This window comes from Ammodytes marinus (assembly GCF_949987685.1).
Source record: "Ammodytes marinus genome assembly, chromosome: 3".
Lineage (NCBI taxonomy): Eukaryota > Metazoa > Chordata > Actinopteri > Uranoscopiformes > Ammodytidae > Ammodytes > Ammodytes marinus.
In genome coordinates this window covers 23,634,111-23,659,937 of record NC_137232.1, presented here as the reverse complement: position 1 = coordinate 23,659,937, position 25,827 = coordinate 23,634,111, and the positions used below count along the sequence as shown (strand labels likewise).

Below are 25,827 nucleotides of genomic sequence, written 5' to 3'. Positions count from 1 at the left end.
TGATAGTAGTAGCAGCAAGAAGCAGTTGTGGTTGTATGGGGGATGTGGATTGAGATTTGATCTTGCACTCAAAGCTGTTTGGCTAATGGGTCTCTCAGATTTTCTTCTGAAATCTACCATCATGGCCATGGAAGGAAGATAATTTGCACTGAATCCTCACAAATTTCCTCAAGTATAATACGGCCCATAATTAGACTTTTTCCAGAACCTTCAGGGACGACAGCAAAAGTGTTTTACTTTTAAAGAACTGCCTTTGAGTGAACTCCTACTGTTAAGTTGTGTTCCAGTGTAATGTATTGAGTCTATTTACAAAAGCCTGAATAGGGCTGGACGGTATGGACTATCAAGGTAACTTTATATCAAGGTATAATTTGAAGCAAAGACGGTTATTGTATATTGCTTTTGAAGGAGTAAAACACTGGTATGGAAGCTATTACTGTACTTGTGTATTACTATGACATAATTTCACGCTGTGTTAAAGGTGTTTGGTAACACACAAAAAAACTTTGTAGGTAGCACAAAAAAAACATATGTAGTAGGTAGCACTAAAAAACCTATGTGCTAGGTACAACCACAGATATTATATAACATGGATGTATCATCCGTGCTGAGCTCAGTTATTCACACGGCATCCAATAATCCTGGTTTATGCGCGTCGCCATTTTGTGAGATTTTTACTCCGCCTCACGTCGGGGGGAGGGAGATACGCCCATCTAGCTGACGTATACCTCTGAGGCAAAGTGTGGGACAACGGGCGGAGAGCTGTCACTCAAGAGATTTCGCCAATACATTTTAACCTCCAAAAGAATAAAAACTAGCCTGCTAGAAAAAATATCACCAGTGTTGTCATGGAGATATGACCTAAACATACAGACTAGAATGGTGGAAACAAGTGAGTCAAAGAAAAATTGTTCAGTCTTGGTACCACCCCCAGTAGCCACCGGAAGGTACTACAATGTGTGTCACTTCCCTATTGGATGCTGGTAAAAATCGCTGAGGTTGGGGCTTGGGTACAACAACAAAAAAAATGTGGTAGGTAGCACAAAAAAAACTTATGTATGTAGTAGGTAGCACAAAAAAAACTTATGCGGTAGGTAACACACAAAAAAAACGTATAAAGTAGGGAGCACAACAAAAAAAATGTATGTGTTTGGTAGCACAAAAAAAGTTATGTAGTAGGTAGCACAAAAAGAACGTATGTGTTAGGTAGCACAAAAAAAAATTATGTAGTAGGTAACACAAAAAAAAACCTTTGTAGTAGGTAACACATATCTATGTAGTAGGGACTACAATTAAGTTTGCTGCCAGAAGGCCGTTTATTTTAGTACTTTTTTTCAAGAGTAGTCTGGCTATGTATTTCTACGACAACTACTGCCGGTGCAGCGCAGCTGATTGATAGCAAACTAAAGCTGTGAAAAATATCTCAGTTTATCATACAATTAAACAGATATTTATCTTTTTAGGTAAGCATTTATATATTTGCTTTATCAGTCACAATAATGAAATCAGCAATACTGTGTGTTTTTTCTCAAGCACATACTGGCTTGGCATTCAATTGGGTCAGCCCGAGTAATTTATGTAAATTTGCATAAGCACTGTAAATAATACAGTGCTGCCCCCAGGGCAGCAGGTGGTCTTCTTGCTTCGAACATCAAAATATGGAAAGAAAAAAACGGTTATTCATGGGTTGCGCAGGTCACAGGGGAAAAGATCATTTACCCGCAGACATTTGTCTTATCTTTCGGTGCGAAGCTTCTGCCTTGATCTGGCGCCCTCAACTATTACAACTTAATGAGAGTTGGGAATCCCTTGAGGGATTAGCATTAGTACCTGCTACTGGCCTGAAGGTGTCTTTGCAAAGGTGGACGGGATATGGGTTACAGTAGTATTAGCCTCTGATTATTGTAACCAGAACAAGAAATTAAAATAAGATCACTTTCAATTATTTAGTAACAATCAACACTAAAGTTAGGAGAGCACCATTAAGGTCAGGACATGGGCAGTTCCAACAGAGAGTGGATTAGAACATTGCCATATTCAGGTATATGATTCATGTTTTAGCATTTGGCAGGTATCCGCTCTGTATGATATTTCCTGTGCAAGACACTGAATCAGTTTTGGGTCATGACCTCTGACTTACCTGTGGAGAAGACTATTATTATGAACAGATACCACGGGGATGTAATTTCAAGAATAAGATAGTAATAGTAAAGCCAAGGCAGCAGGAAGAGAGCAGATATTTTTGTTGACAAGCAAGCACCAGCTATCAGGCCAGCAGTGAGAACAGTCTCAAGTACTCTGAGTAAGGAAGTAGAGCAGGCAAATAAATAAGATTAGACAGCACAGGGCATCTGCAGGGTACAAATGCAAACTAGTGCCTTTAGAGCGCTGCTTACACATCCTAGGAGCGCACTTCCTTTACTCACACCCTCTCTTTCATCTCTCTAAATGTAAGTGCACTGAGGCTTTTCTTAACTCTCCTTTGATAACATCTTCTGAAAGGCATACTAAGCGATTTAATCTAGAACACTTTTTGTCAAAATCAGCAATTATCTCCTCACCACTCGCTATCTGTCCGTTGTGTATGCATGCTAAAAAAAAGTTAGGTGTTAACCATGATAGCATATAAAATGGATGTAGCATCCAGGCTGACCTCAGTTATACCAACTGCATCCAATCGTCCTGGCCTATGCGCGTCGCCATCTTGTCAGAGTTTGACTCCACCTCATTTCCTCTTGCCGAAAAAGGGCATTGATGTGACATCGGGGGGAAGGGGATATACCCATCTAGCTGACGTATACCTCCGAAGCGAAGTGAGGGCTAAAGGGCGGCTAGCTGTCACTCAGCTTGTCACGCCCTAATTATTCATATATTTTAACCTCCAAAGAATAAAAACTAGCAAGCTAGAAAAAAATTCACCCCCTCAGTGTTGTCATGGAGATATGAACTAAACATACAGACTAAAATGTTTTTTTGAACCAGGCCTTGAATAGGTTTAATAATGCTGTAAAAACGGCATATTTAACATGGGAGTCAAAGTTGCTCTGTTTTGAAACCTGCCCTTAGTGGCGGTGCTACTGCAATTTATGTCACTTCCGCATTGGATGCTGGTAGAACTTGCTGTGGTTGATGCTTGGTGTTAACACACGGCTGCCGCTCCGCTATAATGCCGATCTAAAAAGCCTTGCTCAGAGCCAGCAGCTGTTTATGTTTACTCTAACCGCGGCCAGAACGTTACAGATTGACGTTTCATGGAACGGCCCGGCCACCCGTTCTGAGTATCAACTATTGCCTTGGTTACTATAAACACAAACAAACAAACTGCATGCATAGTTTTGGAGACGTGGTTTATGCACCATGAAAATGACCTGCATTCAGTAGTTGCCCCATTTAATAACCTTCATAGTCAAGGCTGGAACAAGTGTGCAAACCTTGTCAAAGTGTAAAGTAATTTAATTTGTGCAGTGACATTCAGATGTACTCTAGGATAGACACCCAGGACTATCACAACAACACAAAATACAAATCGGTAAGAGATCGGTCATTTGAAAGTGAAACGTGTCCTGGAAATCTTTGAGGTTTTGATGATTTACAGAGATTGCCAAGGACTTGAAAATAATACCACTTCAAGGTCATGTAGGACTGGGAAGGGCAGAAAGCCATCATTTTAAGAATGGAAGCAAGCAATTAATAAATTCTGCAACATTAAAATAAAACAAAGCGTCAGGTTTAAAATGAAAAGAACATGAGGATTTATTTATCTCAGTTAACTCAATAAAGAGGATATCATCTAAAGGTACAACCATTGTAGTACAAAATCCCTGCTGATTTTTCACAGACACAACTGTTTCCTTAATGATTTGAGGGAAAGTAACACACAGAAAAGGTTGTACTGAAAGACAGTGCCTTTGGAAGATACCTTTTTGATTTGTATTACGCAGTGTCCTGAAGCCTCTTATTATTTCTGGCTAAACTATGGAATACAGGTACTAGAATTCATAACTCACATACAGTTTATTGATAATCACATTAGAATGCAATCTCTTTACAGCCAGTATGGGGAGGAGGAACAATAATTTAGCAGCCAAAAACAGTTTGTATGTCAATAAGCAATTTGGAACAGGGTAGTAATGTTCTGATTGTTAGCCTCATGGCTTGGGCACTTGAGATAGTCATGGGCGGAAAAAACATGAAATGTACTCTTTACTGACAGTATTCCCAACATTAAAAGCAGGGATTTACAATGTGCACATGTTAAAAAACATAGGTGCTAACTAAGTGTATACACATGACACACTGTATCATGCATTCCCTCTTCAAGAGCAGTGACAGATGACAGTCATAATGTACCAACTACAATGCAGGGAAACCATACTGACAACATTATCAAAAGAAACAATTACAAGGTAGGAAAAAAGTGATTGTTAAGTTGTGGAAATAAGCTGAAGAGATAAAAATAAGACATTAGTTGGGAATTTTAAATAGATTCCAGCAGCAGCCTGAAAGGCTGTTCAACCAATTAAAGTGTGAATGAACTGGAAGGAGGGAGTGAAAATAGAGATGTGAAAGTGGAGGATGACATAATCATTCACCCAGACAGGTATGAATGAACTGCAATGCATTGCAGGCTGTCATCATATCCTATTAGTTAAGTATGTATAAGGTAAGAGGCAAAACACAGTTTTAATTGCAGCAAAAGCTCAATATATACTGTATTTTATTGTATATTCTGCAATAATAATAACTGCTGCAACAAATACAAGATGTTACACAGTTGGATCAACTCTCACAAGGTTATTAAATAGTGTAGTTTCTTGGCTCCGTTACATCAAAGGTTTCGGTGTGAAGTTTGGTTGATAAATGAATCCGCTGAGACAGGATGAGTGAGGTGGATAGAGCGATTCCCAATTCCCTGCATGCCACACCTAGTCTCTCCTCCTGCGGGTGCCTTTTTAAAGTCCTATATAGAACCTACCCATTTTCTAATTAGCTGGAAGCAGTTTACATCCATATATGACCTATTTTACATATTACATATTACCTCATCGTACTGAAAAGGACTACCCATCCGTACTAACGTGGGAATATATATTAGCCAAGTTCCATGCATCTCAAATCTGAAGAGCACTTGACCAAGTGTATCTTGTAGCCTTCCCACGCAATGTTAGCCTTTAAGTTTACCCAGGATGTGGCCAAATACTGTAAATACTTTAACACAAAATGGCAACCCGCATGCAGAGAAACCAGGTGCGGTTAGATAGTATATTTTATAATGTCTAGGCCAGATACCACAATAGTTTACTGTACTTATGCATAATAATGTTGCAGGAATGGTTTCTGACACATTGGCTTAGCACACAGACATTTGGTTTTGTTTTGTTTTTTCTTCTGTCTGATCATTCAAGTCATGAAATTAGAATTAAAATATATATCATTTAACTTTCAAAGTCCTTTCAATCACAACACACCTGGGGCGCCCTTAGCTCAGCTGGATGGGGCGTAATTTTAAAGAATTAGCAAAGTAATGTGCTTAGCATGTGCTCATGACCAAGATACACTTAGGAGTGTGAGTCTTTAGGAGAGGCAATTATGCAGATGAAGTCATCTCAAAGGGGGTAACCAAGCCATTAGTTGTGCAGAATAACAATGGTGGGGATGAAGAGGTGAATAGCAGTGCTGAAGATTTGGATGGATGCAGTGGAGCAGGACCTTGATGAGGTTTCTGATGATGATTATTTGATTGGGAGGTGAATGGGGTTGAAGAGGGTTGCAACGAGCACACTAAAGTGACAACTGACCGTTTTACGATTTGACAGCAATTATTACATTTGACAGATAATGTTCTCATGGAGGTCATGGTGAATATGTTAAACTGACAGAGTGAAACGCCCACAGTCAGCTGGTTGAGTTGAAATTAGGAGAGAAATTGTAAGAGAGAGAAAGAGAGAAAATTTAGTCTGCTGCTCTCATCCTGAGCTGTTCAACACAATACCACTAATTAAGGTTTTCAGATATCATGATGATCTGTATTTAGAGCAGAGACAGCTCCACTTTTAGTTTGCCTCATCTGTATCTACACAAAATCTTGACATCCACATAGCTTCGTATTTATATTCTGCATTTGCATGTGTTGTGTTATTGTTGTAAAAAAACAAAGTTTTTGTGGTGGGGAAAATGTGTAATTTTCACAAATTGCTAATATGTTGTGGTGAATGCAGAGACTTTATGCTTTTACAATTGCTACTTACCAGCAGCCACAGGGCGCATTTTAATTCTAACAATTTCCCTAAATGAACCTCTTAAAGTCTAGATTTAGCCTGTTAAGTTCATTAAAGATGCCGGGGATTTTTATGGCTTTAGCTCAATCAGGTGAAATGATGATAGAGACCTTTCACATCACTTTATACACATTTGTATTCTTCACTATAATTTAAAATAAAGATGGAGCAATTACTGGGTGCAGCAGGGTTGAAGAGATTAATACAAAGTAATTGCTGCAAGAGTCTGGGTTCTGCCAAAACGTTCACTTTGTTTCTTTTGTCACAAGCGTGTGCAAACATTCACATGTGCGCAGCCACACTCAAATGCTGCCTTCTCTCTGTGTGTCTGAATGTTTTTGCAGGGCCCGTTCTTGGCCTTCGTCACTCACAGCTAATGGATGTCTTAACCCAGTATGCCTACAATGAGAGTTTCTTTGAAAATGGAACATGGGGCTTCAACAGGACAGATCAAGAGCAGAAGCACCCTTACAACTACTACGCCATGCTGCTCACTCTACTCATCTTTGTCATCGTCTTCGGCAACGTGCTGGTGTGCATCGCCGTGTCGAGAGAAAAGGCTCTGCAGACCACCACCAACTACCTGATAGTCAGCCTGGCTGTCGCTGACCTTCTGGTGGCCACTCTGGTTATGCCCTGGGTCGTCTACTTAGAGGTATGGACATGTTTCCCCTTTGTATATCTTATTTTGTATTATGCAGAAAAAATGCTTGTAACACTTTACAATAATGGTACATTAATTAACTGAGAGTTAATCCTTACTTAATGCTATTAATGCTTAGTTAATGCATATGCATGCTTAATTGTTAATGTTTAGTTATTTACCGTTAGTTAATTGTTGGTTAAGCATGAACTATGCTTAGTTTACTAATGCTTAGTTAAGCATTAACTAAGCATAACAGTGAGTTAATGTTTAGTTAATGCTTATTAAGAATTAAATAAGCATTAACTAAGAGTTAATAAATGTACCCTTATTGTTAAGTGTTACCAAAATGCTCCCTTTTTGTTTTTCTGTCTATCTTCTGGAGCAACATTAGAAAAAGTAGTCATTTGCAGACTGCATTTAAATAACTATACAAAGCTACTGTCTCTTTAATCACCAATTTCACACATGTATAAATTATTAATAAAACATCTGAGGGTATACGCTGCCAAAGCAACATATATTTTACTGTTCTAGAGAAAGATCAGTTTTTCACAGTAAGAGGTTAAAATACAGCAAAGCATGTTATGCATACAACCGGCATTTATATGAGGCAAGTTTTCAGTAAAATACTAATGGGAAGTGATCTTTGTAAAGCTGCCAGCAGTTACTAGCAGGTCAAAGTGCTCAAGGTGATACAAGGGTGAAGGCTAAAACAGCCAAATCAGCATTGTAAATATCAGTCAGTGGTTGTAGGCCAGGGAATGTAGAAACGCTATATGACCACATCAAAATGTCAGACCAGTCTATTCAGCCAGAGGTCAGATGTTTATGAATAATTCTTCCTAATTCAGGGGCACATCATTTTGCATTCTCTGCTGCGTGGATATTGCGGTTTTTTTCTTCTTCTTTTTTAAAGCTTTCTAGTGCAACCAGGACCAAGGTCCGACATTAAATCATCTGATCTCCAATCTACCAAATCAATAGCAAACAGGATGTGGGCTATCTTTCAGGGAAATCTCTCTCTCTCTCTCTCCCTCACTCTCTCTCTCTCTCTCTCTTTATCTCTCACTCTCTCTCTCTCTCTTTTTCTTTCAACCGTTACTCATCTATTCTGTCCATCTTCTCAGTCCTGGGTTTATTACTGACCACTATGCTTTAGGTCACGCTGTCTGTCGTGGAGAAAGGCAATCTTAGACTACAGGGACCTATAATCCTCCTGTGTCTCTTAGTGAGTCATGGTGATTATCACTCTGATCCGATAACAGTGTACAAATCCATCAAATGTCATGGTCTCCGTCCGTCTTAATGCGTGTTTGTTTGCACATGCGGCACAGTGGTGACAGGAAATGTGTCAGTGTAAAAGTAATTTTACATGAACGCAAATAATTTTACCTCTAGGCCAGTGTAATAAATGATTATTCCAATGCTGTTGAATGCACTTTTTGTGTCGGATCATTGGCACCAATTATGAAGCTAAAGTTTGTTTACCCATGATGAATGCAGACTGCATACTGTGTTTGTTTTTATCAGAACTATTCACTTGATTTCTCTGTTGACGTGGGCAGCTGGGTACACACAGAGGGAGTCTACTTCAAAGCACTTTGGGAAAATGGGTGTTGAATTGTAATCAGCCACACATCAGAGCTCCAAATTGTGGCATAAAGCCTCACTAATAAAATATTAACATGGGTATCACAGCAGAAAAAGTGAGTCGCTGATGGTGCAGAGTGTTTGATTTGAACCTTTGCTTGTAGGCAACACATCTGGACTGGAGTTGAGCCCTTGAACCGCTCTTTCATCACGTAGACATTGCAGCATGTTTTTTGACACCAAAGTGACAGTTAACACTTATTCAATAGCCATCTAGTCTCCTGTTTCTGCCGGCATCCCCTGCTTCTTTCTGTGTATCTTTGGAGAAAACTGTTCTCGCACAGCCCTTTGTGCATAATAATGAGATGTGGTCGCTTGTAGCCACTCATATGGGTCCAGCTCAAGAATCCTGCAGGTCCCACAATGCATATCAGGAACATTCTTTGTAAATGCTCTTATCTTTCAAACTACTTAGGGGGTTATGAGGGGTTATTTTTAACAAGAAAGCTTCCGCCAGAACAACAGACAGTCTTTAACTTTTTTCACAGACTTAGACTGCGTTCCACTGCCAATACTTCCATGCTATCAACTGTAGTATTACAGAAAAAGATTTAGGATGTCCCAAAACATGTGGTCAAATGCAGCATGCTGAAAAATGCCCTACGTCTGAAAGTGTCTTATTAGTGTGGAAATCATCAGCATGCTTTATTTAGCAATTCTACTGACTGAAAATAACCAGCGATGCGACAGACATTTAAGCAAGAGGCAAGTTGAAGGCGTGATAATACATTTGTAAAAGTATTTTCCAATTGTGTGCTGCATACAAACTATGTACTTTGTTTTATCACCAGCTGTAGTATGTAGTATAGTAAAATAAAGGGTACAGGATGGGTACACTATCCTTCATTTTAACAATATGTGGAGCACTTTAAGAGAAAAAGACATGCAGTTTAGCAGAAAAATGACTTTAGTCTCGTATATAACATTAGTCATTAGACTGTGCGATCTGGTGTTTCTGATGTATATTGTTGGATAATCAGTGAGATAATTTTGAAACTGGACCCTTGTTAGGTCTGAGGCATGTACGAATCGATCAGGGTGGGCTGATATTATTAACTTATTAATTTTGGGTACAATCAGACACAATTCAATTTAAAATTATCTCACTAAATAATTTATGTGAGCCACAGGAATTCAAATCTTGATCAGAGACCGCCACAATCGTTATTCCATTGAGGTTAAGAATTGGTTTCAGTTTCATGAAGACATATTTTTGTGGGGATGGGCACTGATACACGCTGTAACTGCAGTGTTTATGGTCTTCCATCCATCCAGACAGATTCTGTGGCCATAACACAGTTTATTCAGCAGTTTATTATGTAGACAACAACTCCAACTCCAACAGACGTTTTATCCGAACTAGGTACTGTCGTTTTAGGAAGGTCAAAATGTGTTTCCCAGCATGTGCATGTTTTTTGGATGCTCATCTAGATTTAGGACTGTTCAGATAGCCTGCACATAAGAAGTGGGGTAAACTGAAACAACCCTTGTAAATAAGAAATTATTTAGGAGTGGTAATAATGTTAATATTTCTGATTGCCCTCAGACCATCTACAAACAGGTAAGAACAGTTCATAACACTCTGAGGTAACAGCCATGGAGCGCTATGGTGGCAGATTGGTTACCTTGCATGCCATCTGATCACAACATTGCTGGTTCATTTCCGGCCGGCAACATTTATTGCATGTCACTGCCCCATATCTGTCCCGATATTTCCTCTCTGCTCTCAACTATCAAATAAAGGAACCCCCACCCCTCCCCCCCAGAAATATCCTAATGAAATAATAATAACAGACAGTTTAGAATAATTTATCAATAATACATTTGCAATTGTAATGTGAGAGTAAGAGGACCTCAAACAATGTTTGTAGACAGCTCACAACAGCTTTGGCTCAGAGTTTGAATGATTTCATGTTCTTTAAAATGTGCCCTCATCCATCAGAGACACACTTTTGGCTTTTCTCCCTTCTTTTGGACGCATAGCAACCCACACACACACGCGCACGCACACACGAGCACACACACACACACACACACACACGCTCTTCTTTTCTTTATCTATGTGCAACATTTTCTGTCTTTTTATTTATTTTCAGCGACTGTGGCTGTGACTGAGTTCCTCGTGTTGATTATGTATACGCATGAATTGCAGCGGGAGCTTAGTCACAGAGTGTAGGCAGAGAATTTAGCTTACCCTTTATCATTAAATGCTGAATTAGCTGTAATTTACAGTTTTTGCTTTTCTGCCAAGTGTGACTGATTCAGAGAGCATATGGAGGGAACATTATGCTCTAATAGAGGTTCAAGTTTGTTTAAAACCATGGTGAATAAAAATAGCAATAATGCGTGCCGAAATACTTAAGTCATTAAAGCTGGGGTGGAGGATTTGGGGAGAAAATGGCAGCTGGGATAGAGATTTGAATCCAAATACCTCAACCGCTCCACTTGTTCTCTTTGGTCCCTCCCTTATGGTCCCTCCCTGACATGCTCTACACCAACAACGTCGTGCCAAAGTGAATGGACAGTCCCAACAGCCAATAAGAACAGAGATTCGGAGCCTCGCTCTGGTCAAAGTGTCAGCTCATGTTAACTTCGACCAATCAGAAATCATATACCCCAGCTTTAACCTACGGAGGAGTGTATGAGTCAACATGAACTGGCTTTTCAAGATAAAAAAAATTATCTAAAAATGTAATTAATATTTTTACATTGAAGCCATATTATTTGTAATGTATTGTGCTCATACAGTAATTTGTAATATGTTTTAGGTAGTATCCTATAAGACCCAAGAAGAAACATCAACATTCAAATAACCACAACATACACATACAACAACACATACAAATTCAGACAGCTATCAATTTACAATTGAGTCAAACAAATGCAAAGCAAAAACAACAGCACAAACACGATATACAACTACTGTACGTCCAATACAAAACAAACTGATAAAGAGCCAAAACCATTGAAACATTTAGACAGCGATGTAGAATGGCTGCAATTAAAATGTCATGGGTGAAAGTACAATCTAGCCTAATTAACTCAGTTACAGGTAGAGTTTGGCAGATTTAAGATAATATGCCTTGATTTGTTAAAGGATATGAACGTATTTATTTTAATATGTTGCTGTAAGTTGTTCCGGGAGTCAGGGGCTCTGAAGCTAAAAGCAGTGTTTCCAAGCACAAATCAGGCTTGTGAAACATACATTTAAGCATATGATATCAACACAGCCACAGAAAGAGCAGGGTGCGATAGTTTAATATCCTCCTGATTTAAAGGGATGTCTCAAATTGCCATTTATACCCACTTTCTCAGTTCCTCGGCCCTCATTTTGGCATTTTCCCAACGCCTTACTGTATTTTTGCAAATTAAATTGGAATGCTGATACATTCTGCATTATTATTTTCTATGCACTGTGTGAATAAGCATGGATTAAGTTAGAGAAGTGGACGTGGGGGCGTGAAATATTAAGGACCAATTTTAAGAAATATATGTATCCCATGGTGATGATGACTATCCTTTTTCAGTGTGCATTTGTATTGATTTACACGCCCTGAGACATGATGCTATGAAAAGCAGTTTAATATCCACTGAATGCGTTTCTCACACTGATATGAATAGACCAGGGGCCTCATTTATCAACGGTGCGTACGCACAATAGAGTGCGTACGTGGCTCACTAAGCAACATTTGCGATTTATCAAAAGTATACTTGACGGGAAGAAGTGCGGTGTTCCACGCACAATATAACCCATGCGTACGGACAAAAAGTGGAGAAAGGAGAACTGGCGACTCCAGTCGGCAGATGAATGAAGTACGAGAACGAATGTGTCTGTGTAAAATTAATCGTATTAAGCCATGCATGCATGTCATACATCGGGAGTTCCTTTGCAAAACGGATAAAGCCATTCTTACAATTAATATGCCTCGACCGATTTTTCCATGGAGTGATACCAACAAAAACAAAACGAATTAGGATCTTAAATAGCCTACAAACGGAGACATATGAGTGCAAATAAAAACAAAATAGCAACGTTCGAATAAACTCTGCAGTTATTAAAGAATAACCTATCTGCATGTTGTGGAATTAATTCTGATAATATTGAGGTGGAATACAGCCTATTACTTTTACACTGACGCTGTTCTCGATGCCTCAGTCAGGCAGACAGGAGTGCACCTTTTCATACACTAATGATAAGCCTACTGTACATCACATAGGCTACTGTGATTTTTTTCACGGCTTTTAGTCCGTTTTATTTATGTGTTTTTCTTTGTGTTTAAGCACGTCGCAATTGTGTTTTGAAAGGGACTGTGAAGTTTATTATTAACCCTCCGCCGCCCGTCACTGCCCCTGGATGAATTCTCCGAATCTGTATCTCATGGGGGGTCTCAGTGCCCCCCGCTCGTGGCACAAACACTGTTGTGTGAGTGAGGATATGCACTTGTTTGCGTCCACTTTTATGTCGGATCACTTCTTTTTATTTCGGCCACAGCGTTCACAGAGATCGCCACAGGCTGCACTCTATCGCCTTTACGCTCACACTGCCACCAAACTATATTTTCCCTGTTCGCCACTTCTCCAACGGCTACTTCGGGGTGACCGCAGTGATCCACACCGTGTGGAGTTTATTTTTCCATTTCCCTTTCAGTCGGCGATTGCCACTACCGCCTTCATGCACTCAGTAAATGATATTCATTCGGGCGTGTCGATGACTATGTATGGGTAAATATGGGCGGTACGTGAAGCCCGCAAAGGCTGCGCCACATTTAGAGTTGATTGTGATTTATAAAGGGAAATAGGCGTAGGACGTGAGTGCGCACTGCTTCATAAATCGGAAAATATCTTTCGCACGCACTGCCCTAAATCCTACGAAAGCAACCTTCTAACGCAAATCCTACGCAAAGTTTGATAAATGAGGCCCCTGGGGCCTCATTTATAACGGTGTGCGTAGAAACCTTCCCAAAACATTGCGTTCGCACAAAGCCAAGAATGTGCTGCGCAAAAAAAAAGTTGAGATTTATAAAACTGTGCTGCGCACAGTTGCACGCAATCTTCCCTTTATAATTACCCACCTGCGGTGATTTGTGCGCGGACGATCTCCGCCCGGTGTCATCCCACTTCACCTCCCAGTTTCATCCCACAATCTACCATACATGGCGAATGCTAAATAGCTCCTGAATATGATGACGCACTTAATAAGCACGGAATTTTGACTGACATGAGGAAAAAAGGGAGGTAACCGGCCACAAAGAAAGCGACTGGGAAGGAAGAAAGCCCGTGCCATGCGTCGCTGTAACTGCCTCAAAAACACAAACACACACGCGCGCGCTGATCACATATCATGATTGGCACAGTCGTTATAGTCTTTGTTAAGATGTTTTGCCCAACTTTGTACTGTATGAAATATCACGTATTAGCGAAACTGTAGGACTAGCCTATATGTAGGACTATATAAAATGTGTTGTGAGAAATGAAATAATGCATTAGCCTATAGTATATTCCAAAGCATTGCTTCCCTTCCATAGATCAACACATTTCCAACAACGTCAGATTATAGGCTAGTTTAAACTTCGAGGGTTAGTTGTTATGGGAAAGAGATGCATAAAATAATTTGCTAAATTCATAACATGATTTTATCTAACGAAATATATAGTTTTAATTAATATAGTTGGCCTTAACTTTGTACAAAACTACTTTTTACACACAGCCTAAAATATAGACTATTTGCTCTCCCGCTGGCCACTCAGGGACACACCTCCCGACGTATATGATATTATTATAGAGTAGAACTATAAGATTCAATTTCAAAATATAATCAAAATATGTATAGACCTACTTGATAAGTAAATCAACCTACATCATTACTGCATGCCATAGACAACAGTAGCCTATATTCGCAACAATAGGTACGCACATAATTGATGAAATATATTGGGTGCCAAGGATATGTGTGTTTTTCCGATGACAGAGCTTTATTTCGTGGTGTTGCCATTGAGTGTCGCTGATTCCCCGAGTCAGCAAAACCTTGCGTGAGCTCTACGCATGGTCAAAAGTTTGCGTGGGAATACGCACACTTCTACGCAAAGAATTATTTTATAAATACCACCGTTTTGCCACCGCACATTTGACCGCACATTTCTGCCGTCTACGCAAGGTTTTTGTGCGTAGAAAGCTTTATAAATGAGGCCCCAGGGGCCTCATTTATAAAGCTTTGCGTGGGATTCACGTGGAAGCTGGCGTACGGAAGAAATGTAGGATGTACGTGCGAACAAAAATATTCGGATTTATAAAACAGTGCGGACTCACGTCCTACGCCTGTTTCCCTTTATAAATCACAATCTACTCTAAATGTGGCGCAGCCTTTGCGGGCTTCACGTACCGCCCATATTTACCCATACATAGTCATCGACACGCCCGAATTAATATCATTTACTGAGTGCATGAAGGCGGTAGTGGCAATCGCCGACTGAAAGGGAAATGGAAAAATAAACTCCACACGGTGTGGATCACTGCGGTCACCCCGAGGTACCCGTTGGAGAAGTGGCGAACAGGGAAAATATAGTTTGGTGGCAGTGTGAGCGTAAAGGCGATAGAGTGCAGCCTGTGGCGATCTCTGTGAACGCTGTGGCCGAAATAAAAAGAAGTGATCCGACATAAAAGTGGACGCAAACAAGTGCATATCCTCACACAACAGTGTTTGTGCCACAAGCGGGGGGCACTGAGACCCGGCCCCATGAGATACAGATTCGGAGAATTCATCCCGGGGCAGTGACGGGCGGCGGAGGGTTAATAATAAACTTCACAGTCCCTTTCAAAACACAATTGCGACGTGCTTAAACACAAAGAAAAACACATAGATAAAACGGACTAAAAGCCGTGAAAAAAATCACAGTAGCCTATGTGATGTACAGTAGGCTTATCATTAGTGTATGAAAAGGTGCACTCCTGTCTGCCTGACTGAGGCATCGAGAACAGCGTCAGTGTAAAAGTAATAGGCTGTATTCCACCTCAATATTATCAGAATTAATTCCACAACATGCAGATAGGTTATTCTTTAATAACTGCAGAGCGTATTCGAACGTTGCTATTTTGTTTTTATTTGCACTCATATGTCTCCGTTTGTAGGCTATTTAAGATCCTAATTCGTTTTGTTTTTGTTGGTATCACTCCATGGAAAAATCCGTGGAGGCATTTGTTCATTAGTTGTAAGAATGGCTTCATCCGTTTTGCAAAGGAACTCCCAATATATGATAGACCTACATGGCTTATAATAGGCCTATCTGGATACATTTTACACAAACACATTCGTTCTCGCACTTCATACATGTGCCGACGGAGTCGCCGTTTCTCCTTTCTCCACTTTCTGTGCGTACGCATGGGTCAGAGTTTGCGTGGAGGACCGCACATCTCCCGTCAAGTTTGGTTTTTATAAATCCCAATATTTGCTTAGAAATTGGCGTGCGCCCTCTTCTGGGCGTACGCAACGTTTATAAATGAGGCCCCAGGTCTGTATGGCGTTGCAGCCATACAGACCTGTAATTGTTTTGAGGCTCATAGGAATTCAACGGGCTGTAACTGATAAAGATTTAAAAGAGTATACGACCGTGCTGTTGGAGCTGATGCAAAGAACAAAATTTAGTGATGGTTACAAAGGAGAGAAACTGACACAGAACAAGAGGAAAGTGTAGAGTTTCCGAGAAGACAAATGTCAAGAGCAAAAGGTTGGAAGAATGCAAAAGAGAGGACAAGATGAGGAGTTGTTACAGGAACTCATTATGCTGTCAGATCATTCTGCAATCACTGCTAGTGTTGCAGACAACAGCGAGAGCATACAGTTCCTTAATGTGGCATTTAATTTTATGGAGACACAGCCCAGGGCCAAAGATTAATCATCCACACAGAGGCAGGAGTTACCTCGACACGACTCACATTTGCCTTACCCTTTTTAGAGCTGTGGGAGGAAGCAGGTAGGCTGTATTGGCAGGCAAGATGGGCGACGTCAACCCGCTCAGACCTGTCAAAGCATCAGTAGCACTGTTAGTTTCATCGTGGGGTTTGACCATGTAACAGGGAGCAACATTGGTATGACTACAAATGGGTTTCAACCGTGTCTTTGATTTAAAACAACCTGGGGCTGCCAGACCAGGATGCTTGTTAAATGTTGATTATCTCACTAACACTGTGGGTGTCTGTAGCTTTGCGATTATCTCACATCTGCAAAGAGTCATGAAGACATTTATGTTATGACCCGGTCTATGGGAACCCGGAGACACAACACAAATACGAAAATGCCCACTACCCGATCCCCAAACCACCACGCACAGACCTTACGAAAGTAAAATAGATGTAAATTTATTTCAGCTGAACAGTAAACAAAAGAGAGCAACAAAGCTTCAGGGTGAGTACTGCCAAAAACCTAACTAGAAACAAAAAAACAAGCGAATCCCCAACCTTAACTTGAAACAAACAAAGGAAACAAACTCTGGAAAAGAACTGGCAACTCACCCCTACCGGACACAACTGAATATAATAATTAACACATGACAAAATAATAGAAGTGGTTCGGGAAACCGTGAGTGCTGCTGCTCCCAACCATGCCACCGGCTGAGTGAATCCCGCGGAGTCTTTGAATGCCCGGAGGCTGATAGTGAGCCAATCAGCTTCCGCCACTTATGGAGCCAATCACTCGCACCTGCACCTGTGTAGAAAAGCTCATTCACACTTTGGTTGCGTTCCGAATCGCATACTTTCTACTATATAGTATGTAGAAAAAAGATTTAGGATGTCCCGATTCTTGTGGCCAGATTTAGGATGGTTAGAATACCCGGATGGTCTACTTCATGCGGCCAAGATTGTTAGTGTTGAAAAGTGCATCCTATTTGGGCGATTCTGACCCACAATCCAGTGCGCACGTGAAGTGACGTAACATCGACGAAGCCTATAGGTCCATGTTATGAAAACAAACGGGGATGCGACGGATATAAAAGCAAGAGGCAAGATCAAGGCGCAATGTTATGATGAAATAAGAGAGAAAAGTATGTCCCAATAGTATGTCTACTGCATCCTAACTAGATTCTTTTTATCGTCGGATGTAGTATGTAGAATAGAAAAAAGAAAGAGTATGCGATTCGGAACGCAACCTTAGAGGTCTCGCTCCCACCAACCACTCATGAAAACCAAAAGGAAAACAGCAAAGAACATAACAAAACTAACCATATACGGCCAGGGTCGTAACAACATGGTACAACCAAAGGAGATAAGATGTCCGGTCCGATGTAATTTGCAACATTCTTCTTCATAAAATAAATACAACAAATCATTATGTAAAAAAAAATTATTCCATAAAATGCATCTTTTTATTTTTTTATTATAGAAGAGATAGACTTTTCTCATTCACAACTCAGAGCTCTCAGTTGTGCTCCTGGATTTTAGTTTTGATGCTTATTCATTAGAACCTCATTCTCCCCCGTGGCTCAGTTTCGCCCTTTATCCCTTATCTCCTTCTGATACCTGTGTGGAGAAAAAAATATACACAGGGAGACTTGACTGTCAGGTTTTTTTTTTTTTGCGGAAAGATTCATGCTTAATTTCTGTCAACGCGTTGTCTTTCCTTGGCATGTGCAGCGGCTTTTGTGCGCTGGACTGTTGCTGTAAACTGTCTTTTGTTGATGTTTTTCTCTTCTAGGTAGTGGGAGAGTGGCGCTTTAGCAAGATACACTGTGACATCTTTGTCACTCTGGATGTGATGATGTGTACAGCCAGCATTCTCAATCTCTGTGCCATTAGCATTGACCGGTAAGTCTCCCACTGCCTGTCATGCTTCACGCATGGATTTCCAATTGAAATCTTTATCTTTGGAATAACAGAAAAGAACAGCTACCTTTTAATTACATGACCAGAAAAGTCTATATGTCTTTATACAGACTAAATGCCTTTACCATATGTGCATTTCACAACACACAACCTTTTTTTCATTGTTAATGTATATGTAAGTACTGTATATGGTTAAACTGAAAGATAAACATATAAATGGTTTTCTTCATCGCTTTACTGCCTGCTTCACCTCAGCTAAAAGTTTACTGGAGCTGCTACACTTTAACTTAATCAGAACCAATGTGGCACATAAACAATAAAATGTAGTAATGTTACTAATTTCAAAAGGTCAAAAAACTAAACTACTTTGAAAAGCTTCCAATAGTGCGAATGAGGCTACGATTATATGATAATACGGTAACACTTTACAATAAGATACACAAAATTGTAGTAGCTACTACATACCTACTACATAGATATGTGTTACCTACTACATAGGTTTTTTTTTGTGTTACCTACTACATAGGGTTTTTTTTGTGCTACCTAACACATAGGGGTAGCACAAAAAAAAACCCTATGTAGTAGGTAACACAAAAAAAAACCCTATGTAGTAGGTAACACAAAAAAAAACCTATGTGTTAGGTAGCACAAAAAAAACCTATGTGTTAGGTAGCACAAAAAAAAACCCTATGTAGTAGGTAACACAAAAAAAACCCTATGTAGTAGGTAACACAAAAAAAACCTAAGTGTTAGGTAGCACAAAAAAACCCTATGTAGTAGGTAACACAAAAAAAACCTATGTAGTAGGTAACACATATCTATGTAGTAGGTATGTAGTAGCTACTACAATTTTGTGTACCTTATTGTAAAGTGTTACCGATAATACACAGACAATAATATTCAAAATATATACAGCTCCTGAAAAAATTAAGAGACCAGTCTGGATTTCTCTTAAATCTTCATCTCTACATTTCTTAATGGAAATGCTCTTAATGGCAATATTCTTATTGTGAATTTGATAGAAATGTTGTCAGTAGTTTATAGTATAAAACCAAAATGTTTATTCTACTCAAACATAAACCTATACATAGTAAAACAAGAGACAGTGAACATTTGGAGTGGTCTCTTAATTTTTTCAAGAACTATATATTTTTTATGCCTGTAAATGATGTGTTTTATGTTTTGCCTGCCGTTGAGAATCTTAAAGGTTGAAATATTATTGTTGATATAAATCATCTAGTTTGTTTTGTTGTTAAACTGTGCCCTGTATCAGATCTAACTGAAGAAAAAGAAATACAATACACCAGTTAATATTCTTCCCCTTGATAATGGCGGATGTACGTTACAGTAATACACAATTTAATAAATTGCTATCTTCAACACTACTTCAAACGAGCAACTGTTCTGTCACAAGACTTCCTCCTAAATGAATGCCTTGATACAAAAATCCACTTATTAAGTTGTGTAACCGTCAAGACGACAGTTATTAATGACACTGCCTCTATGGAAGTGGAACACAAAATGCTGAAGAAAGTAGAGTAACACTGGAATGCTGTCCATCCAAAGGGCATGTAAAGCTCAAGCTTTCAATAAAGAGCGATAGGAAGTAATTATGTAGTGTTGACTACAGGAATATGTATTGAAAGTGTGAGAGCTCCATTGATTCTAAATGAAGCAAGTCTAAAGGATACAGAGGGTGCAGCATTTCCCGTTTATTATGGAAGTCTGTCGACTTTCTTTCCGCATGCGTGCATTAACATCTTAAATCCATATGCTAAAATACATATTCACCATGGGAACACAGTCTTATCGAAGCGACTGAATACAGATGCAAATGTCTCATATGTGGAGAAAAAACCGTAGGCCTATTAGTTTAAAGAATCCCATGGCAGTTCATTGTTGTTGTGTATTTGAAATGAATGTTACAAGCAAAGAGGAACAGCATCAAAATTAATATTTAGGTGTTATTTGTCTGACTTGTTCCTTCTTCTTCCTGGCTTCTTGTGAATACAAATCACAGAAGTGATGAGTGTGACAGTATATGAATCCCTTTCCCCTGGCTTGATGACATTTCAAGGTCTGTATGATGCTGATTTGTAGATATTCAGATAAGAGTAACAGGCAAATTTCCAGCTTCCTTTTATCGATTCAGCAGCTGCAGGCAGCATCTCAATTTATATATATAAAAATATTGTTTCTTTGTCTAAGAACACATTTCTTATTTAGCGATGTGAGAAGATTGTGGGGTCATCACATTATGGAAACTCATTTTGGTAATCTGTGTATTTGCATACAGGATTCACGCACATATGACTGTCATATTGTCATAAGTATTTATACATACATAGCAGGTGGAGTTACGTTGCCCTTACAGTTTTTCACAATTGTTTAAACACATTTTTTGGAACATCAGACACAATGTGCACAATCTGAAACTAATTTACCAACTGCTTAACCAATTCTGCTGAACTCCAAACACATTTCCTGCCTTAGACTCATATTCTCATTCGAAAACACAAATTTTTCACAACACTACACACAATTCTCTATATCTTGCACACTCTTCCTGAATTATCTCTCATGGTATTCACACAGAACACACTGCCGATCAAATTTCTAAACTCAAAAGGCTTTTGTGCAGTTAGCTATAGAAGGGTCAGAGATGAGCTCCTGTTTGCTGTGATTTACAGTAGACTGCACATTTTGGTACAAATACAGTTTTTGCCGAATACTGTAAACACTAAAAGTGACTGCTATGACCACAGCATCACAACCTCTAACTTTTGTAACTATGCCCTAAACCAAAGCACCAACCCTACAACCCTTTTGCACTGTGTTTGAAATTCTCCAACACACTTCTTGAAAAAATAAATAAATAATTGAATACCAATCAGTCTAAACCTTAGCACTACAAATAGACCCCAGGTGAGCTCAGCTCCTTTCTGAGACAGTAAGAGTCAAGGAAAGAGGAGGAAAGAGAGCGACAGGAGGACGAGGACAAAGAAGGCAACAGACAGAGACACATACAACAGGGACACTATAGTGGACCATGTTATAGATCATGGCCTATCAATGAGGGAGCCTGGACAGAGAGTGCAGCCCAACCTGAGTCGCTCCATAATTAGGAGATTTAGACTGGATATCAGATGATCCTTTCCCTGTTGCTTCTCAAAAGATGACATTGAGTGTGATGTTGATGAGGCGATGTGGCCAGACGCAAACAGGAGGCGGTATCCATAAAAGGATTCATAATCCAACCACCCAATTCCTTACAACGCTGTTTTTTTTACCATTGTTCCCTAATTTTACTGTAATTGTTTTTTACTGTACAGTACAGTAGTTTATACTGACACACTGAATTGCTTGAACTGCAGTCCTACCTATTCATTGTGTTTGTTTGAAATGGCAAAATAAACTATTCTGCAACATGTGTGTTGTTAGCATTTGGCAAAAACTGTAAAGTATTTGTGGTTACTGTAGGTGAAAGTGTATGAACATGCAAAGGCATAATTCTACTGATAAAGCATTCATATAGTGGTTTGAATTTATACTATAGTGTTTTCCATTCTGCACACCAGTGTTCAATGAGTGCTAGAAATGTCTAGTCATATGATGTGTGTGTTTGTCATTTGAAATGAAAACACCATTTAGTGAAGAGTTAACATTGTTTTGAGGGTAAAGTGTGCTTTTGCAAGAGAAGTGAAGGATTTAGCATTTTGTGTTTGAGTTTTGAAATTTGTGTTTAGGGTTTTGAAAAAGTGAGGTAATCTATCAGGAAATGTGTTCAAGCAATTGTGAAAAACTGTAATAGTGATGTGAGAAAAGCACCAAAGCGACTGAGAAAAACTGTAAACTAATTGAATACCAATCAGTCTAAACCTGAGCACTACAAATAGACCCCAGGTGAGCTCAGCTCCTTTGTAAGACAGTAAGAGTCAGGGGAAGAGGAGGAGAGAGAGCGACAGGAGGACGATGACAAAGAAGGCAACAGACAGAGACACATACAACAGGGACACTATAGTGGACTATGTTATAGATCATGGCCTATCAATGAGGGAGCCTGGACAGAGAGTGCAGCCCAACCTGAGTCGCTCCATAATTAGGAGATTTAGACTGGATATCAGGTGATCATTTCCCTGTTGCTTCTCAAAGGATGACATTGAGTGTGATGTTGATGAGGCGATGTGGCCAGACGCAAACAGGAGGCGGTATCCATAAAAGGATTCATAATCCAACCACCCAATTCCTTACAACGCTGTTTTTTTTACCATTGTTCCCTAATTTTACTGTAATTGTTTCTTAGTTTATACTGACACACTGAATTGCTTGAACTGCAGTCCTACCTATTCATTGTGTTTGTTTGAAATGGCAAAATAAACTATCCTGCAACATGTGTGTTGTTAGCATTTGGCAAAAACCGTAAAGTATTTGTTGTTACTATGAACATGCAAAGGCATAATTCTACTGATAAAGCATTCATATAGTGGTTTGCATTTATACTATAGTGTTTTCCATTCTGCACACTAGTGTTCAATGAATGCTAGAAATGTCTAGTCATATGATGTATGTGTTTGTCATTTGAAAAGAAAACACCATTTAGTAAAGAGTTACAGTTTTTCACAATTGTTTAAACACATTTTTTGGAACATCAGACACAATGTGCACAATCTGAAACTAATTTACCAACTGCTTAACCAATTCTGCTGAACTCCAACACATTTCCTGCCTTAGACTCATATTCTCATTCGAAAACACACATTTTTCACAACAGTACACACAATTCTCTATATCTTGCACACTCTTCCTGAATTCACTCTCATGGTATTCACACAGAACACACTGCCAATCAAATTTCTAAACTCAAAAGGCTTTTGTGCAGTTAGCTATAGAAGGGTCAGAGATGAGCTCCTGTTTGCTGTAATTTACAGTAGACTGCACATTTTGGTACAACTACAGTTTTTGCCGAATACTGTAAACACTAAAAGTGACTGCTATGACCACAGCATCACAACCTCTAACTTTTGTAACTATGCCCTAAACCAAAGCACCAACCCTACAAACACGATATATGCTTTGCACTGTGTTTGAAATTCTCCAAAAACACTTCTTGAAAAAAAATTAAACTAATTGAATACCAATCAGTCTAAACCTTAGCACTACAAATAGACCCCAGGTGAGCTCAGCTCCTTTCTGAAACAGTAAGAGTCAGGGGAAGAGGAGGAGAGAGAGTGACAGGAGTACGAGGACAAATAAGGCAACAGACGGAGACACATACAACAGGAACACTATAGTGGACTATGTTAGATCATGGCCTATCAATGAGGGAGCCTGGACACAGAGTGCAGCCCAACCTGAGTCGCTCCATAATTAGGAGATTTAGACTGGATATCAGGTGAGCATTTCCCTGTTGCTTCTCAAAGGATTGAGTGTGATGTTGATGAGGCGATGTGGCCAGACACAAACAGGAGGCGGTGTCTATAAAAGGATTCATAATCCAACCACCCAATTCCTTACAACGCTGTTTTTTTTACCATTGTTCCCTAATTTTACTGTAATTGTTTCTTAGTTCATCCTGACATACTGAATTGCTTGAACTGCAGTCCTACCTATTCATTGTGTTTGTTTGAAATGGCAAAATAAACTATTCTGCAACATGTGTGTTAGCATTTGGCAAAAACCGTAAAGTATTTGTTGTTACTATAGGTGAAAGTGTATGAACATGCAAAGGCATAATTCTACTGATAAAGCATTCATATAGTGGTTTGCATTTATACTACAGTGTTTTCCATTCTGCACACCAGTGTTCAATGAGTGCTAGAAATGTCTAGTCATATGATGTGTGTGTTTGTCATTTGAAAAGAAAACACCATTTAGTGAAGAGTTAACAATGTTTTGAGGGTAAAGTGTGCTTTTGCAAGAGAAGTGAAGGATTCTGCATTTTGTGTTTGAGTTTTGAGATTTGTGTTTAGGGTTTTGAAAAAGTGAGGTAGTCTATCAGGAAATGTGTTTAAGCAATTGTGAAAAACTGTAAAAACACAAAAAATCTTCTGGGGGGGATGCCCCCAGACCCCCCTTCAGGGGTTTACTTTTCTGACAAACATTACAATGGATACTAACATGATTTGGGCATTTGGGATTATAAATCATCTTTGAATTGGTTGTACAGCATATCACATGCTATTCATTCAGGGGTGCGATGGCCACCCCACTCTAGCTCTGTGGCCCACCTTGGCCACCCCCAGTCAAAATTTCCTGGAATCGCCACTGAGACACACACAACTCCGCGTTCAGGCTGCACAGCACATTAATCGCAGGTAGCATTTTGAGCTAAATCTGGCCACTTTCCAAATCCAAGACTCAATAGTTGAAACATTCTCTGAACTGGGTTGTCAGACAGCAGTGTTTCCCATTGATCATAGACTTTGTTTTGTGAAGCTTTTTCATAACAGGTATACCTATTGTAGAATTTATTCTGTGTATGTTCTATTTAGGCTACTATTTTCTTCTCTTCTAAGGAGATTAAAAAAAAAAACATTGATACAATCTCATAATTAGCTTTTAAAGTGCACCAGAATTTAACGTTAAAATATAAGAAATTTCCGGACCCCAACCCTAAACCCAATGTTCAACTCAAAGGTGCGCCACTGGCCTAGCCCTTGTGATAATAACAATAATTGATAGATTATCTATCTATCTATCTATCTATCTATCTATCTATCTATCTATCTATCTATCTATCGATCTATCGATCTATCTATCTATCTATCTATCTATCTATCTATCTATCTATCTATCTATCTATCTATCTATCTATCTATTAATAAAACTATAATATTAAAACGTGTTTGTTTCTTAAGAGGAAGTAAAAGATGCAAAAATGCTTGAGGAGTCAGACGAAAAAGGTTCAATGGTATTTAATGAAAAAATGATGCTCGGCAGTTACAAGTATGCAGGTCAAGCGGACAGCAAAAAAAGTGAGTCTCTCTCCTTTCATCAACAACATTATAACAAGTTCAGATATGCATTTGATTGGTCTATTTTGAATCATCCTTCTTCTTTCGTCTTCCGGATTGATGAATCTGCCATATGGGAGAAAAACGCCTCTATGCTGATGTCCTTGATAGAATAAGGTGTCTTATCTGTTGCTAAACTGCCGGTGTGAGCGAGCCTAACAGAGGGCCATTGTTGAAAAAGGATACTTCTTGGCCTCGAGGCTTTGGGAAAGTCAAAAATTGAACAACAGTATGTCATGGGTTGTCTCAGTTCTTACAGAAGGAGCTTTTTAACGCAGTATAGAGTTCTACGACTTTCTATATCACATGTTTATCAATGGTTAATTGTTAGTTAGGCTATATAAGATATATTGATTAAATGCATTAATGATGGGGTTATATCATCATTAATTATTGAGAATTAAAATCCTGACACTATCTATCTATC

At 39.3% G+C, this 25,827-nt stretch overlaps 1 protein-coding gene across 1 annotated transcript in view; it reads left to right on the top strand.

The window, feature by feature from the left end:
- Positions 1–6,639: 6,639 nt before the first annotated feature.
- drd2a (dopamine receptor D2a) overlaps positions 6,640–25,827 on the top strand; it is a gene marked incomplete at its 3' end in the record, with an annotated part of 30,731 nt that continues 11,543 nt past the window's right edge. Inside the window, exons 1-2 of the mRNA XM_080053469.1 lie at positions 6,640–6,933; positions 18,260–18,369. Coding sequence (XP_079909595.1) covers positions 6,655–6,933; positions 18,260–18,369 — 389 coding nt within the window. The 5' untranslated portion in view covers positions 6,640–6,654. The remainder of the gene's footprint in view (positions 6,934–18,259; positions 18,370–25,827) is intronic.